At 40.2% G+C, this 14487-nt stretch overlaps 1 protein-coding gene across 25 annotated transcripts in view; it reads right to left on the bottom strand.

Annotated features, from left to right (window-relative positions):
- Positions 1 to 14487, bottom strand: part of PALM2AKAP2 (PALM2 and AKAP2 fusion) — a 467689-nt gene that overhangs the window by 138346 nt on the left and 314856 nt on the right. For all 25 annotated transcript variants that reach the window (XM_070251292.1, XM_070251300.1, XM_070251297.1 and 22 more), the window contains one exon: positions 10332 to 10417. In XM_070251292.1, coding sequence (XP_070107393.1) covers positions 10332 to 10417 — 86 coding nt within the window. The remainder of the gene's footprint in view (positions 1 to 10331; positions 10418 to 14487) is intronic.

Below are 14487 nucleotides of genomic sequence, written 5' to 3'. Positions count from 1 at the left end.
CAGTATTTTATCAGGCAAAGCTATTCTTGCCCCATCCTTGGAGCTCTCCTGCTTTAGCTAATAGTAAAATTAATCTGCATTCATCAATAGCCAAATAGATTAAAAAGTGTCTTTTTACCTGGTTCAAATGCTCACTTTGAGATCTTTAAGAAGTTACTTAACTTTCTCGTGCCACAGTCACCACATCTGTAAAATGGGATTAATAACAGTTCCTCCTTCACACGGTGGTTTTGAGGATTACATGAGACAGTTTACGAACGGGCCTCGCCCAGTACTCAGTTCATAGCAAATGCTCAATCAATATTAGGTAGTATTGTTAGCGGCAAGAGAGCATGGTGAAGAAACAAAATGGCAAAGAAGAAGGTACCTGAGATCTTTCATTCTCCAGGAATGTTCCTTATCTCTCCATAGATAATTGAGAGCTGTCAATGGTTGTGACTTCATTTCTTTGACTTCCATTTTATTTGACAAATAGAGAGTAATACATAAGAATAATAATAACCCGTATTGATGCAGCGTATTACAGTTTACAAGAGGGCCTTTCACATCCATTTCCTTGAATAATGCAAAATGCATATTGTTTTAAACATTCAAGACAGTGATTCTGAAAGAGGGGGTAGTGTGAAAATGTAGCCATGTAGTCCGGGTATGCCTCCTACCCTCCACTGCCAACCCCCTCTGAGATCCACTACTCTAAATAGTTACAAGGATTTAAAAAAATCTACAATAAACTGTTTCCTTTAGCAAGGAAGCAAATTTAGAGCCATCTTTATGCAGGGACACATTGTAGACAGGACTTCTGGTCTCAAATGTGTCTTTTTGTCCAGAGCCCCTGCACAACACAATCCTCAATGTCGTCATCATCATATACAAAGGACAAGTGGCTCGACAGTGCTGCCAACAAAAGGCACTCAGCAGAATGGCCTTTTAGAAGCGACGTCCAAAGAAAGCTGTGGCCTCTATTCACCACAGGAACCGGAAGGGTCTAAATGCTTTCCCCTTTTGTAACAGAGAACATCTGCCCTTCCAGGAGAACAATCTCTCCCAGCAGTAAGTTTGACATATAGAGAAACAACATCCTTTTTTGATGTGGCTTTCCCATGTCCTTGATTAGGAAACACGTCCCTTTCAAATGGTTTAACAGCCAGAATCTCCAACTTGCCTAAATGGTACCCATCTTGTTTCATGCCTAAGCACAATATTCTATATGTTGTTAAATTAATTAAACAAGGAGGCCATTAGTTTGATGTGGCTCTAATGCTATAGAGGCCTATGGAAGCAAACCAGAATCTAAGCCTGTAAATGCCTCAATGTTATGAAATCAAAGAACAAAGGACAACCAATCATAAATAGCCAACTAGGCTCTAAGCTATATAGCTAATGGATAATTTCCTTTCTTTGCTTCTGCCTTTTCTCTATGAGTCTCTCCCCAGCTCCTGTGGTGGAACACTGCTAGCCACTTCCAGTTTGGTACTGCTTGGTTCAAATGGATTTTTTGCTCCAATAAACTTAAATTTTTTTTTTTTAAAGATGGGCACCTGAGCTAACAACTGTTGCCAATCTTCTTTTTTTTTTTTTCCTGCTTTATCTCCCCAAACCCCCATACGTAGTTGTATATCTTAGTCGTAGGTCCTTCTAGTTGTGGGATGTGGGACACCACTTCAACGTGGCCTGACCAGCAGTGCCATGTCTGCGCCCAGGATCCGAACCCTGGGCTACCGCAGCAGAGCATACGAACTTAACCACTCGGCCACGGAGCCAGCCCCTAAACTTAAAATTTTTAATAGGCCTTGGTTCATGTTTCAACAATGTAAATAAGTACAAGCCTTCTTTCTGAGAAAAATTTTGGTGTATTAGAATTTTCTGTGCTCCTTTTTGCCAATACTTAGTTTTTAGTCTCTTTATATACAACAAGAAGGCAAGGGAAAGATAGCATGTGGGATTTCGTTGGTGTATTTGATTAAAATGGCAGCCAAATCATATAATTTCTACTCAAGAGCTATTTCTTCAAAATAGATTGATGTAGTTTTAACAGGGGTTCATGTCGTTTTGAACAGTCATCAAATAAAGAAAATTCAAGCAAACAATGCAGAGCTGAACAGGTGCAATTTGTGGCTCCCAGCAAAGCACCCAGCTGGACAAAGTCAAGGCACTTCCAGGATGTTGGCACCACGCGGTTCAATCCCCAGAAGAAAGGAAGCTCTGTGACCAGCAACTTCCTTTAAAATCTAGCATGTAGCAGCTTCCTAGTAACTTTATTTTGCAGCATTAGTCTTGAATGTATATAAAGGGATTGCCTTTCTAGCTCGCCTTGTCTAGAAGATATTAAAATGCTAGGTTGAGATCTAGCCATCTTACTGGCTTTTTACTGTTAATAGGATGTGTTTAAATTCTCGTTGAGAAGACAGCTAGATATTATTACATATTAAATGTAACATTGAGGTTGTTGCCCAGAACTGGAGGGAGGAGGGAATGGGGAATTGGTATTTAATGGGTACAGTTTCAGTTTGAGATAATGACAAAGTCCTGGAGGTGGATGGTGGTGATGGTTGCAGAACACTATGAATGACATAAAGCTACAGAACTACACACTTAAAAATGGTTAATAGGGTAAATTTTCGGTTATGTATATTTTACCATAATAAAAAATAACATTGATAGGCTAATAAAGATGATTAAGTAATAATAACAATAAAAACTGAGATGTGAGGGGAAAATAACCAGACAGAAAAGAAAGGAAAAGAAATGGAAAGAAAAGAAATTGATGAGACCTCACCCACCTACCCAGGGCAGTGGTGGGGGGAGGCAGCAGTGATCCTAAAGAGGAAAGGTGGGTTGAGCCCCCACAGTGAAGAAGAGGGTCCCTCATTCAGAAAACATTGAGCATCTGCAATGAGAGGGCGATGCCTGTGGTGGAGAATTTAATAACAGAATCCACCCTTGAACAAACAAGGGAAATCAAGCCATTAAAAAATTAACTGCATACAAATGGCCAAAAAGCACGTGAAAAGACACTCAGTATCATTAGCCATCAGAAAAACGCAAATCAAAACCACAGTGAAATGCCACTTTACCCCGACTAGGATGGTTACAATCAAAACACAGACAATACCAAGTGTTGGCTAAGATGTTGTGGGAGAGGAAGAATTATTCCTCTACCCTCTAGGTCCTTCTGGCTGGTCTTAGAATTAAACTGACATGAGACAGAATAACAGAAGAAAATCAAACAAAGTTTAATAACATACATACATGGGAGACACCCAAGAAAACTGAGTAACTCTCCAAAATGGTGGAAGCCACCACCTTAAATATCATCTTCAGCTAAGGACAAAGGAGGATGCTGGGAGCAGTGGTCTGGGACTTCAAAGCGGAGGAAGGCAATTTACACAGAGATGGAAAAGCAAATGTTTTCTGGGCTACAGACCATGAGACCTGAGAGAGAACTTTGATAAAAATGGGCTTGCTAGTGCCTTCCTGTCTACCATACCTAGAATTACCTATGGTGACAGCTCCTTCCTGGGACATGCACTTCTATCTTAAATTCTTTTAGGAAATTAGGAGGAAGGTCAAAGTTTCTTCCTGAGTCTTTTCGTCTCCAAAATAATCATGCCAGAGAGACACATTTTGGGGTGGCAAACTCTGATCCCCCACAACGTGAAAAAAATTAGAACCCTCATTCACTGCTGGTGGGAGTGTAAAATCGTGCAGCCACATTGGAAAACAATCTGACAGTGCTTCCAAAAGTTAAACACAGATTTACCATATGACCCAGCAATTCCACTCCTAGGTACACACCCATGACAAATGAAAACATGTCCACACAAAAACTTGAATGTGAATATTTGTAGCAACATTATTCATAATAGCCAAAAAGTGGAAACAACCCAAAAGTCCATCAACTTATGAATGGACTAAGAAACAAAACAAAACACTGGTATATCCACGAAATATTATTCAGCGTTAAAAGAAATGAAATACCGATAGAGGCCACAGCATGGATGAACGTCAAAAACACCAGGCTAAGTGAAAAAAGCCAGATACAAAAGACCACATGTTGTATGATTCCATTTATATGAAATGTCCAGTAAAGGCAAATCTGTAGAGACAGAGAGTCGGTTAGCATCTGCTTGCGACTGGGGATGGGAACAGAGATTGACTGTCATGGGACCTGAAGGATCTTACTGGAGTGATGAAAATGTTATAAAACTGGATTATGGTGATAGTTGGTAAATTTACCAAAAACTATTGAATTCGACACTTGAATGTGCAAATTTTATGGTATGTCAATTGCATACCTCAATTAAGTTGTGTAAAAAAAAATGGTAAAAGAAAAAATGAACAGCAATTTAGAGGATCTAAACACTGACAAAGTGGCATATGCAGGGTAAGCAGGAAGGGAACCTGAGGCGAGACACTAGGAGTAGGTAAGAGGCAGGCCAGCGGTCCAGCTTAACTGCAGGCTAGATACAGATAGGTCTTCATTCATTCATTCATGTATTTGTTCATTCAACAAATCCTGATAATTGGACATGATGTGCTAGACACCCAGCGAGGTGCATGCCCTTCAGCAAATTACATTCTAGCGGGGACACTGGATATTATGCAATGACCTCTGTGGTTATTTCCATGCTTGGCTGGGAAGGAGAAATACCAGGTCCTCTGAGAGCATGCAACAAACAATACTGGTCAGAAAGTACTATTTGAGGAGATAATATTTGAGCCAAAGACTGGAATCTAAAGAGGAGTTAACCAGGCTAGGAGAGAGAGGAAGGGAGGGGAGCAAGATCAAGGAAGCCATGAATAAAAGCCACGGGATTTTAGAAAGCACAGCACCTGCAGGCAATGGGAAGGCTGGAAGGGCTGTGAGCAGAGGGATGCTATCACATTGGCCTTTTCAAAACATCACTCGAGCTGTAAGCAGGCTGGGTGGAGAGGGCAAAGATGGGTACAGAGAGAGACACAGTGCAAGACAGGGCTAGAGATGAACCTTGCAGTCGGAGTGAGGAAATCCACAATGCCAGGAGGAGCAGTCTGAGCCTTCGTCAGTGTGCTGAGGAATGTAATCAAAGGGTTTCAAAGAGGGAGTCCTCAAGTCCTTGCTCAGACCAGCTGGACACCCAGAGAGCCAGGTGCAGTGGCAGGGCTCATGTGGCCACACCCTACACTGCTTGATGTCACCTGCTAAAAGTCACCTGGGGCACTTGTTAAAAATGCTAATTCCTAGATTTCTCAAAAAATTAAAAGTAGAAATACCATATGACCCAGCCATCCTACTACTGGGTATCTATCCCAAGAACTTGAAATCAGCAATTCAAAGAGACTTATGCACCCCTATGTTCATTGCAGCACTATTCACAACAGCCAAGACATGGAAACAACCTAAGTGCCCACTGACTGATGACTGGATAAGGAAGATGTAGTATATATACACACACAATGGAATACTACTCAGCCATAAAAAAGGAGAAAATCGTCCCATTCCCAACAACATGGGTGCACCTTGAGGGTATTATGTTAAGCAAAATAAGCCAGACAGAGAAGGACAAACTCTGTATGATTCCACTCACAGGTGAAAGATAAACAAACACATGGACAAAGAGAACACATTAGTAGTTACCAGGGGAAAGGGGGGCGGGGGGGGGCACAAAGTGTGAAGTGGAGCACCTATAATATGACTGACAGACAATAATGTACAACTGAAATTTCACAAGGTTGTAACCTATCATAACCTCAATAAAAAAAAAAATTAAAAAAACCCAGCTAATTCCTAAACCCAGATCTTCTGAATCTGAATTTTGAAAGAAGCCTGGGAAGCTGTATTTTTTGTTAATTTTTATACCACTGCAGGTGATTCTTATGGTCAGGCAAGTTTTAGCAAATATTGATCCATATCTTTTTTTTTTTTAATCAACGTCTAGACAAGCAGCAAAACAGAGTAAGATATAATATAGAAGCAATCCTGAAATATAACTATCTTTTTTTCTAGTGAATGGTGAAACAGGCTGAAAAAGATTATTGGTTCTCTCAAAACAAGAACAGGCGAGAACAATTTGCCAAAGGGGAGTACAGAATAATAAAGAAATAGTGACGGATGTGTGTAATATGGTTTTCAGCCTCTATGGCATTGGCCCTCAAGAAGAGGAGATGCAATCGTTGGTGGCTCTGAGCGTACTTGTTTGCTAGGCCTACCATAACAAATTACCACAAACTCAGTGGCTTAAAACAAAAGAAATTCATTCTCTCACAATTTCGGAGGCCAGAAGTCCAAGATCAAGGTATTGGCAGGGCTGTGCTCCCTCCAAAGGCTCTAGGGAAGAACCTTTCCTTGCCTCACCCAGCTTCCGGTGGCTCCATGTTCTTTGCCTTGGGCCTGCGTATAACGCCAATCTGTGCCTCTGTCTCTTCATACGGCCTTCTTCTCCATGTGTTTCCTCTTCTTCTGTCTCTTATAAGGACATGTGTCACTGGATTTAGGTCCTACCTGGTTAATCCAGGATGATCTCATCTCGAGATTCTTAAGTACATCAGCAAAGACCCTTTTTCCAAACAAGGTCATATTCACAGGTACCAGGGTTTAGGGCTTGGACCAACCATTTTAGGAGGAAGGAAGGAGTTCACAGTTCGACCTACTACACTGAGTGATTTATACTTATTGAGGAAGCCCGTATGATACTCCTACCTACATCAGTGTATTTAGAGCATGTTCTTATTTCAAAGTTCCTCACAATGACAGAAGTGTGTTTATGAATGAATTCACTTGTCTGAGTCATGTGTATTTTAAGAAGCATGCCTTTGTCATTTCAAAATAAGACATGGTGTTAAAAAGCTACATATAGTAGACAAAACCACATTCAGACAATTATGAAACTGCAAAAAGTTTTGCATCTTTTTCAGAAAGAAAATTTCTAAGCCCTACAATACATCTATCACAAGAAGAGCAATATGGAGGAAAACAAACCATTTTAGTGATTTCTGCTGCTATTCCCCTTGGGAAGTGTCAATGTCTCAAGTTTTATTATAATTAATGTTTTAACAGAATATTTTGTTTTCCCAGGGCAAAAGGCAGGACTAGCTGATATTGCAAGAATATGCAAAGTAGCTATTAGAAAAAGGAATAGCTATAGATACATAAATATATGATGAGGAGTCTGTAGTTAATTAGTGAACATCAGGCACTTAGAGAGATAGAAAAAAATACTTTAAGATAGATACAAGGGCAGGATGGATACATAAAGCAGTGTGGGGTGGAAAACAGCATGATTGCAAAGAAAAACAATGGATGGTTGCTGCATAATTGAAAAACTTAAAGGAGCAGATCTAAACAGCAGCATTTCCCTAAGTTACATCCACCTAGAGGTTTCACAAATTCTTTATTGAGAAGAGACTGTCATCAATAGAGCAACTTAATAATATTGGTAGGAATTACTGGTGTATTTAAATGTTTCTATTTTGCTTGACTTTTCAAAGTGTGTAGTTTTCATTCTTCAGAGGGGGTTCAGTTCTTGTGAACTAAAAGTCCTCCGTTCTTAAGAGAGATTGAGGATGACATCTAAACTGGATGGGCCCCACTAAAACTTTATTCAAGATCCTGGCACCAGGGCCAGCAGGGTGGCATAGTGGTTGAGTTCGTCTGCTCCACTTGGGTGGCCCGGGGTTCGCCAGTTTGGATCCCGGGCACAGACCTACACACCGCTCATCAAGCCATGCTGTGGTGGCATCCCACATAGAAGAGCTAGAAGGACTTACAACTAGGATATACAACTACATACTGGGGCTTTGGGGAGAAAAAAAAAGAGAGAGGAAGATTGGCAATAGATGTTAGCCCAGGGCCAATCTTCCTCAAAAAAAAAAAAAAAAAAAACATTCTGGGGCCAAGGATGAGTAGACTGATTAAGTGGTAATCTTATAAAATGGGACTTGGGCAAAACTTGTTTCTATCAGAATACAACACTTGCCTTCATAAAACTCCAGTCTTTCTGATCACTTAAAGTGTCTGCACTACATCTGGAGCGATACTAGCAACACATCTTAGATACGAATTTGTGAAATGATAACAGATTACAAAACAGAGCATCTAAATCCATCAGTTTCATTATCAGTGTCCATCCATCTCTATCTACCGTGGACACAGACGTCTCAGACTGCCCAGTCTTTGCAATAAGAGCCAGCAAAACACCCATGTATCATGGCAATTTACGGTATTGTCTTGCAAATTCCGATAAATACAATTACAGGCAAATGAACTTTATTATCTTCCTCAAAAAAAAAAAGAAGAAAAGAAAAGAAATGAAAGAATATACAGGATGAATATATTCAAGCTTTCCTTTGTAATGTGAAGATTGAACTTATTTTATCTGTGTTAAAAATGTTAGAGAAAGCCAACTGGATAGTTATTATGTGGATTAGTTGACTTTTTTGACCAATCAGGCTACCATCTCATCTTTCACTTAATTTCACTGTGGTATTTTTGTTGGCTTTCTCTAACATTTTTAACACAGATAAAATAAGTTCAATCTTCACATTACAAAGGAAAGCTTGAATATATTCATCCTGTATATTCTTTCTTTTCTTTTCTTTTCTTCTTTTTTTTTTGAGGAAGATTAGCCCTGAGCTAACATCTGCTGCCAATCCTCCTCTTTTTGCTGAGGAAGACTGGCCCTGAGCTAACATCCGTGCCCCTCTTCCTCTACTTTCTATGTGGGATGCCTACCACAGCATGGCTTGCCAAGCGGTGCCATGTCTGCACCCGGGATCTGAACCGGCGAACCCCAGGCCTCCGAAGTGGGATGTGCGAACTTAACCACTGCATCATCAGGCCGGCCCCTCAGCCTATATCTTCTTTTGTACAACTTCTACACCCTTATCCACGGGGGACACATTCGGAGACCACCAGTGGATGCTTGAAACCACGGATAGTACTGAACCCCAAGTATACTATGTTTTTTCCTACACATACATACCTACAATAAAGTTTAATTTACAAATTAAGCATAGAAAGAGAATAATTAATAATAAAATAGAACAATTTATAACAATATGCTATAATAAAAGTTACTGTAGATCTTAACAATCTCAGCATACAACTTTTTTTCTTTCCTTATCAAGTCACAAACTTTCACCTTGTCACTTGAAGGAAGCACTTTACAGCTTCCCTTGGTGTATCTGAATTGCCAGCATCACTACTCTTGGACTATGGGGCCATTATTAAGTAAAATAAGGGTTACTTGAACACAAGCACTGCAATACTGGGACAATCGATCTGATAATTGAGATGACTACTAAGTGACTAATGGGTGGGTAGCGTCTACAGTGTGGATCCGCTGGACAAAGGGATGATTCCTGTCCTGAGTGAGACAGAATGGGATGGCAGGAGATTTCATCATGCTGCTCAGAACAGCATGCAATTTAAAACTTATGAACTGCTTATTTCTGGAATTTTCCACTTAATATTTTTGGACCACACTTGACCGAGGGTAACTGAAGTTGCAGAAAGTGAAGCCACAGGTAAAGGGGGACTACTGCACTAATAAATCCAGGAGTGAAATATCTCAAGTTATATTTCAATATAGGAAGGGACATTACTTCTTGTTTGTCAAAGAAAAATTCATAAGTGGCATATATTTAAATTCTGTTCATTCAAGAAAAAGGTTAGAAAGCCCTCGCACCCCCAGCCTTTGTTAACTGAAACGTAAACAGAATTCCAAGAGCGGAGGACCATTCCTTTGCATCTATTTCAGTAATAGAAGGGAAGCAGTTGGGTCTGACAAATTTTGCTACAGATTCCTCAATCTAGGCAATGATTATAAATTCATGCATTTAATTAGAACAGTGATAATAAAGTTGATTTCCAGATGACTCATTTTGTAAACCTCTGGCCATTAGCCTTCCAGCTGGAGTGGGCCATGTGCTGCCTTCCCGCTGACATCAGTGGAAATCTTGAGTCAAGATCAAAGCCACTTTATGCCTCTCTGACCTTTCTGCACAATGCACAGTGGGGCCCGGTTTCTCAGCTCAGAATTTTCAGATTTGCTTCACTGTCCCCAAGGGGTTACCACTTGCAGACAATCTACGTGTAGATATTCACTGAAGGTCCTACAACCAGCCCATTGGTAATCCCAAGTCTTGAATTCTAGTTTTCAGTTGGTTTCCTGACCTAGGTCCCAAATTTCAGGAAATCTTATTCTGGTTGACTCACTGAGGCTTCAGTGAATAGAGTCGGAACCCCAGCAGGGTGGAGGGGCAGTGCTCATTTTGCCCCTAGAAGTCTGCCATAGGCTCATGTTCCTCTAAAGATGCCCTTTGAGAATCAAACTAGAGAAAGGATCCCTTACCTTGATAGTCATGTCTGCGCTGGATGTTTCTGTGGCATCAGAGGTTGTGTCGTCTCCCTTTAGCAGCACGTTCTCCCATCCGACTCCTGAAGAAAAACCCAAAATAGTGCCATTTGAGCCAAGTGCATTCAGCTGGCATGGATAGACATTTAACTGTCATTTCACAGATTCCAATCCCATGTGACTTGTAAAGGAAACTGATGATAACCCACAGTTCACCTGCCTGGCGCTTATTGGGGAAACTTCCTTTCAGAAGTGTGGGCAGTCAGCCCCTCCGAGTTTGGAGTCTGCTGTGTAACTCCTGTATCTTACAGACAGTTCGATTCCTAGCCCAGAGTGGAGAAGAGGTTGGAATGAACTCCTCCAGAATCCAGGCCTCCATACTGACGTCTTATGTGGGGCTTAAAGTGAATCCCAGAACACAGAAATACATATCTGAATCCAACTCGACACCCAATAGAAATGACTCCAGCTTATTCACTTTCCTAGATTCCACACACCTACTAGAAATAACAGAGTTTACACTCACTTTTAAAATCTAAATATGCTTTCTCGCCAAGTCTTGATAAACGTTAGTGTTCCTTTTGTCTTAAGCTGTCAGATGATCTCCAAGAGTAGACAACTGGCAAGATACAAGGTTTTGCTCTCTCCAACCTCAAAAAAGAGATCAGAGACTGGTGTTTGAAAATACCCAGGAACTCAATATAGTAAAACTACACTAATTCAGATGCAATTATGTGTGCAAATGGAGGTGGAATGGTCTACCTTAGTGAAAAGTTTGAAGTATATTTATTGCAAGTCATTTCCTTAAAAGCTAAAAAAGTAATACTTAGTAGAGCTTTTCAGAGTCTACTTGAAAAGCAGATACAAATTTTATAATTGGCATAATAACTGCCTGTTTGGGTGTGACTGCTCATATCCTAATGTATTACGAAGACTGCTTTCTTTCTTCTTTTTTTTTTTTTTTTTGAGGGAGATTAGCCCTGAGCTAACTAGTGCCAATCCTCCTCTTTTTGCTGAGGAAGACTGGCCCTGAGCTAACATCTGTGCCCATCTTCCTCTGCTTTCTATGTGGGATGCCTACCACAGCATGGCGTGCCAAGCGGTGCCATGTCCACACCCGGGATCCGAATCGGCAAACCCCAGGCCGCTGAGAAGCAGAACGTGCGAACTTAACTGCTGCGCCACTGGGCCGGCCCCAAGACTGCTTTCTTAAACAGGTTAAAATTGTCTGTGTAATAATTGTTCACACGATCAATTTCCTTAATTTTCCCTAAGGATACGTCAAGGACAATATTCATCCCGGACCCGTGTGAATAACCCAAATTCCAAAATTTCAACTCTCTAGCATTATGTTAAATCAGGATTGGCCCACTTTTTCTGTTTGCCACGCAGCAAATATTTTAGGCTTTGTGGTCATGCTGTTTCTGATGCTGCTTCTCAAGCTGCCACTGTAGCAGAACTAGCCACAGACAACATACAAACAAATGGACATGACTGGCTTCCAATAAAACTTTATTTACAAAAACAGACACCAGGCCAGATTTAGCCCATGAGACCTGCTTTACCAGGCTCTGTGCTAAATCAAGAGACCAGAGATGTGGACAAGAAAAACTGCTATACTTCAGCATTTTTGTAAGGACCAGTGGGACAAACCAGTGATGGAACAAGAGTTGTTTTCAATTACATGACACTTCAAATCAACTAATATGAATTTAATTAAATTTTAATATATCAGCATTGGTTGCATTGCCTTCTTTTATTATTTGGATCCTTGAGAGCTTCATTTTACAGGACATATGTACAGTCGATTATTCAAGATCCATGCACTGCAATTTATTGCAAGGAGCAAACAGCTGTCTTTCACTGGGTTGTAGAAATTGGGTCTGTTTGGTGACTTGCCCTCCAATTTCCTCTCAAGTAATTGCCGCAAGGAGATTGTCAGCTTCATCTTATAGGCGTGTTTCTGGGAGAGAAATCTTTGCTCCTGTGTGAATAAATTATTTCCTTGGCACATCTTGCATTCAACTAATAGCTCCTCCTGGTTTAAATCACAGTTGGTGCCCAATGGACCTGGCTGGCAGAGACACATAGATGTTGGTACGATGGATAATTATATGATAGTTATAAAATAGTTTGAATTGTTGTTCAGCAAATATTCATTCCCCTCCTCTCCACTGTGGGAGCAATTTTCTTCCTTGTTCCACTGATGTTTGCTTTGGCCAGTGGAATGTTAATGGACATCATGTAAGCCAAGGTTTGAAATGGGCTTGTGTGGTGATGGTTGCCCTCTTATACTTCTATAGCATGAGAAGGATATTCCCCAGTTGGCCTGCAAGGGAATGAGAGTCATAGGGAGCACACCTGGACCCAATCTGCACATTGGAGCTGCACTGAGTCTAGCTCAGCCACCCCCAGCCCCACGGCCTATGCATGACAACAAAAGCTATTGAGTTTGGGGATGATTTGTCAAGCAGCATTATTGTAACAATAGCTAACAGATACAATCTATCACAAAAATTATAGATGAAAATCATTTTGGATAAAATACGTTTATCTTTAACTATGCAAATATAATTCCCTTTGTTGCATAAAAATTTCATTACATGTATTCATTCCCATCTCTTTCTATATATTATCCCATTTGGGGAAGAATCTTTTCGCTATTACAATCATTCCTTTTGTAAGCAATACTATTTTTATTAAGGCATACACGGCCATAGGAAAGATATGAAGTATAAATATATATGTAGTCTCAGAACTTTAGCCTGCAATCAAGAAAACACTTCAGATTAGAAAGTATATCATTTCAAGGCAGAGTGAGAGAAAATAGACATACTATTTTAATTTAAAAATGTTATTAATCTTGATAAGTTATGAGGACAGAAAAATGTTATTTTAAAAGCTAGAGGCAAGATTCCTTCTAGGGGAAAAACTGTGTTTTGGACAACACAGCAATTTTATGGACAATTTGTGTTTGAAAAGATGGGTCCCACATCATGGAAGGAGAAGAAAAAGGAAGATGTCCTTTTAGAAGAAGGGAGAACTTGAAAGAAGTTGGGATAAGAATTTGCAGGAAGAAATCACCAGGGGGCAATAAAAAGGATTTTTGAGAACAGTGAAATTTAAAAGTCAATTTTAAACTCTTGATCATGCTGTGTTGGGATGTAATTCTCCCCTCACTCTCATACCTTCCGTGGAGATCTGCTCTACACCACTGTGTTGGTACTATTTGGGGGAAACTCAATGAGGTCCCACATTTGGACCTCAGGGTAGAGAGAAGAGAGTGGCCATGTGCACATGGGAGCTCCCTGCCACAGTGGAATCTGAGGAGGACATCATGATAAACATCTTGGCGAAGGTACTAGACCTGCATACTACACATGACAGGGCCATGGGTCGATTTTATTTGAAAACCAATGTGCAAGAGATCCTTTCATCTTGGGGAATTGGAGATGCAAGAGGATAGATATTTCTTTATAGGATGATGCTCATACATGTAAACATGGCACTTCCATTCCAAAATGGTGATTTCCACTCCACTAACATGTAAGTGCATTGCACCACAAGTGGGCAGGGGTAGCTTAGAGCGCTCGTCTGAGATTCCTTCCGCTCTAGGGTTATCAACCGCTTTCAACATTGCCGTCATGTCCAAGTTCCTGAGGTGAATTTCCACGCAACTAAGATCCATGATTTATAGCTAAAGCACAAATACTGAAACAGCTCAGATGCGTAATTGCAAAAGACAAAACATTCCACACTCATGTATTTCTATTATTAGTTAAATAAGCACCATAACCTCTGATTTCAGGGGAAGAATATATACAAAGAAACTGAACTAATAATTTCGACAATAGTATTTATATTATTTGATAGGGTACACACATAGTTCACATATTATATTTCTATATACTGTACTTTCAAATAACCATTTTTCTCTTATATTCCCCCTTCTCTCTTTGCTCAAACTCTTATTTATACCTTCTTTGGGGAATCATATTTTATATTATTCCTACAATCCCTAACAATACTACTATTTTTATTCCATTTTTAAAAGACTGGATCAAACCTTCAGGAAAAAATAATATCTTTCTCGCAGAAGAGTATACGTTTGCACTTCCCTGTAGTGGGAGAAATTAAGACCTGTCTCCTTGAA

Source organism: Equus caballus, chromosome 25 (genome assembly GCF_041296265.1).
Source record: "Equus caballus isolate H_3958 breed thoroughbred chromosome 25, TB-T2T, whole genome shotgun sequence".
Classification (NCBI taxonomy): Eukaryota; Metazoa; Chordata; class Mammalia; order Perissodactyla; family Equidae; genus Equus; species Equus caballus.
Note: the sequence above shows the minus strand (reverse complement) of the source record. Positions and strands in the feature narration are given on the sequence as shown.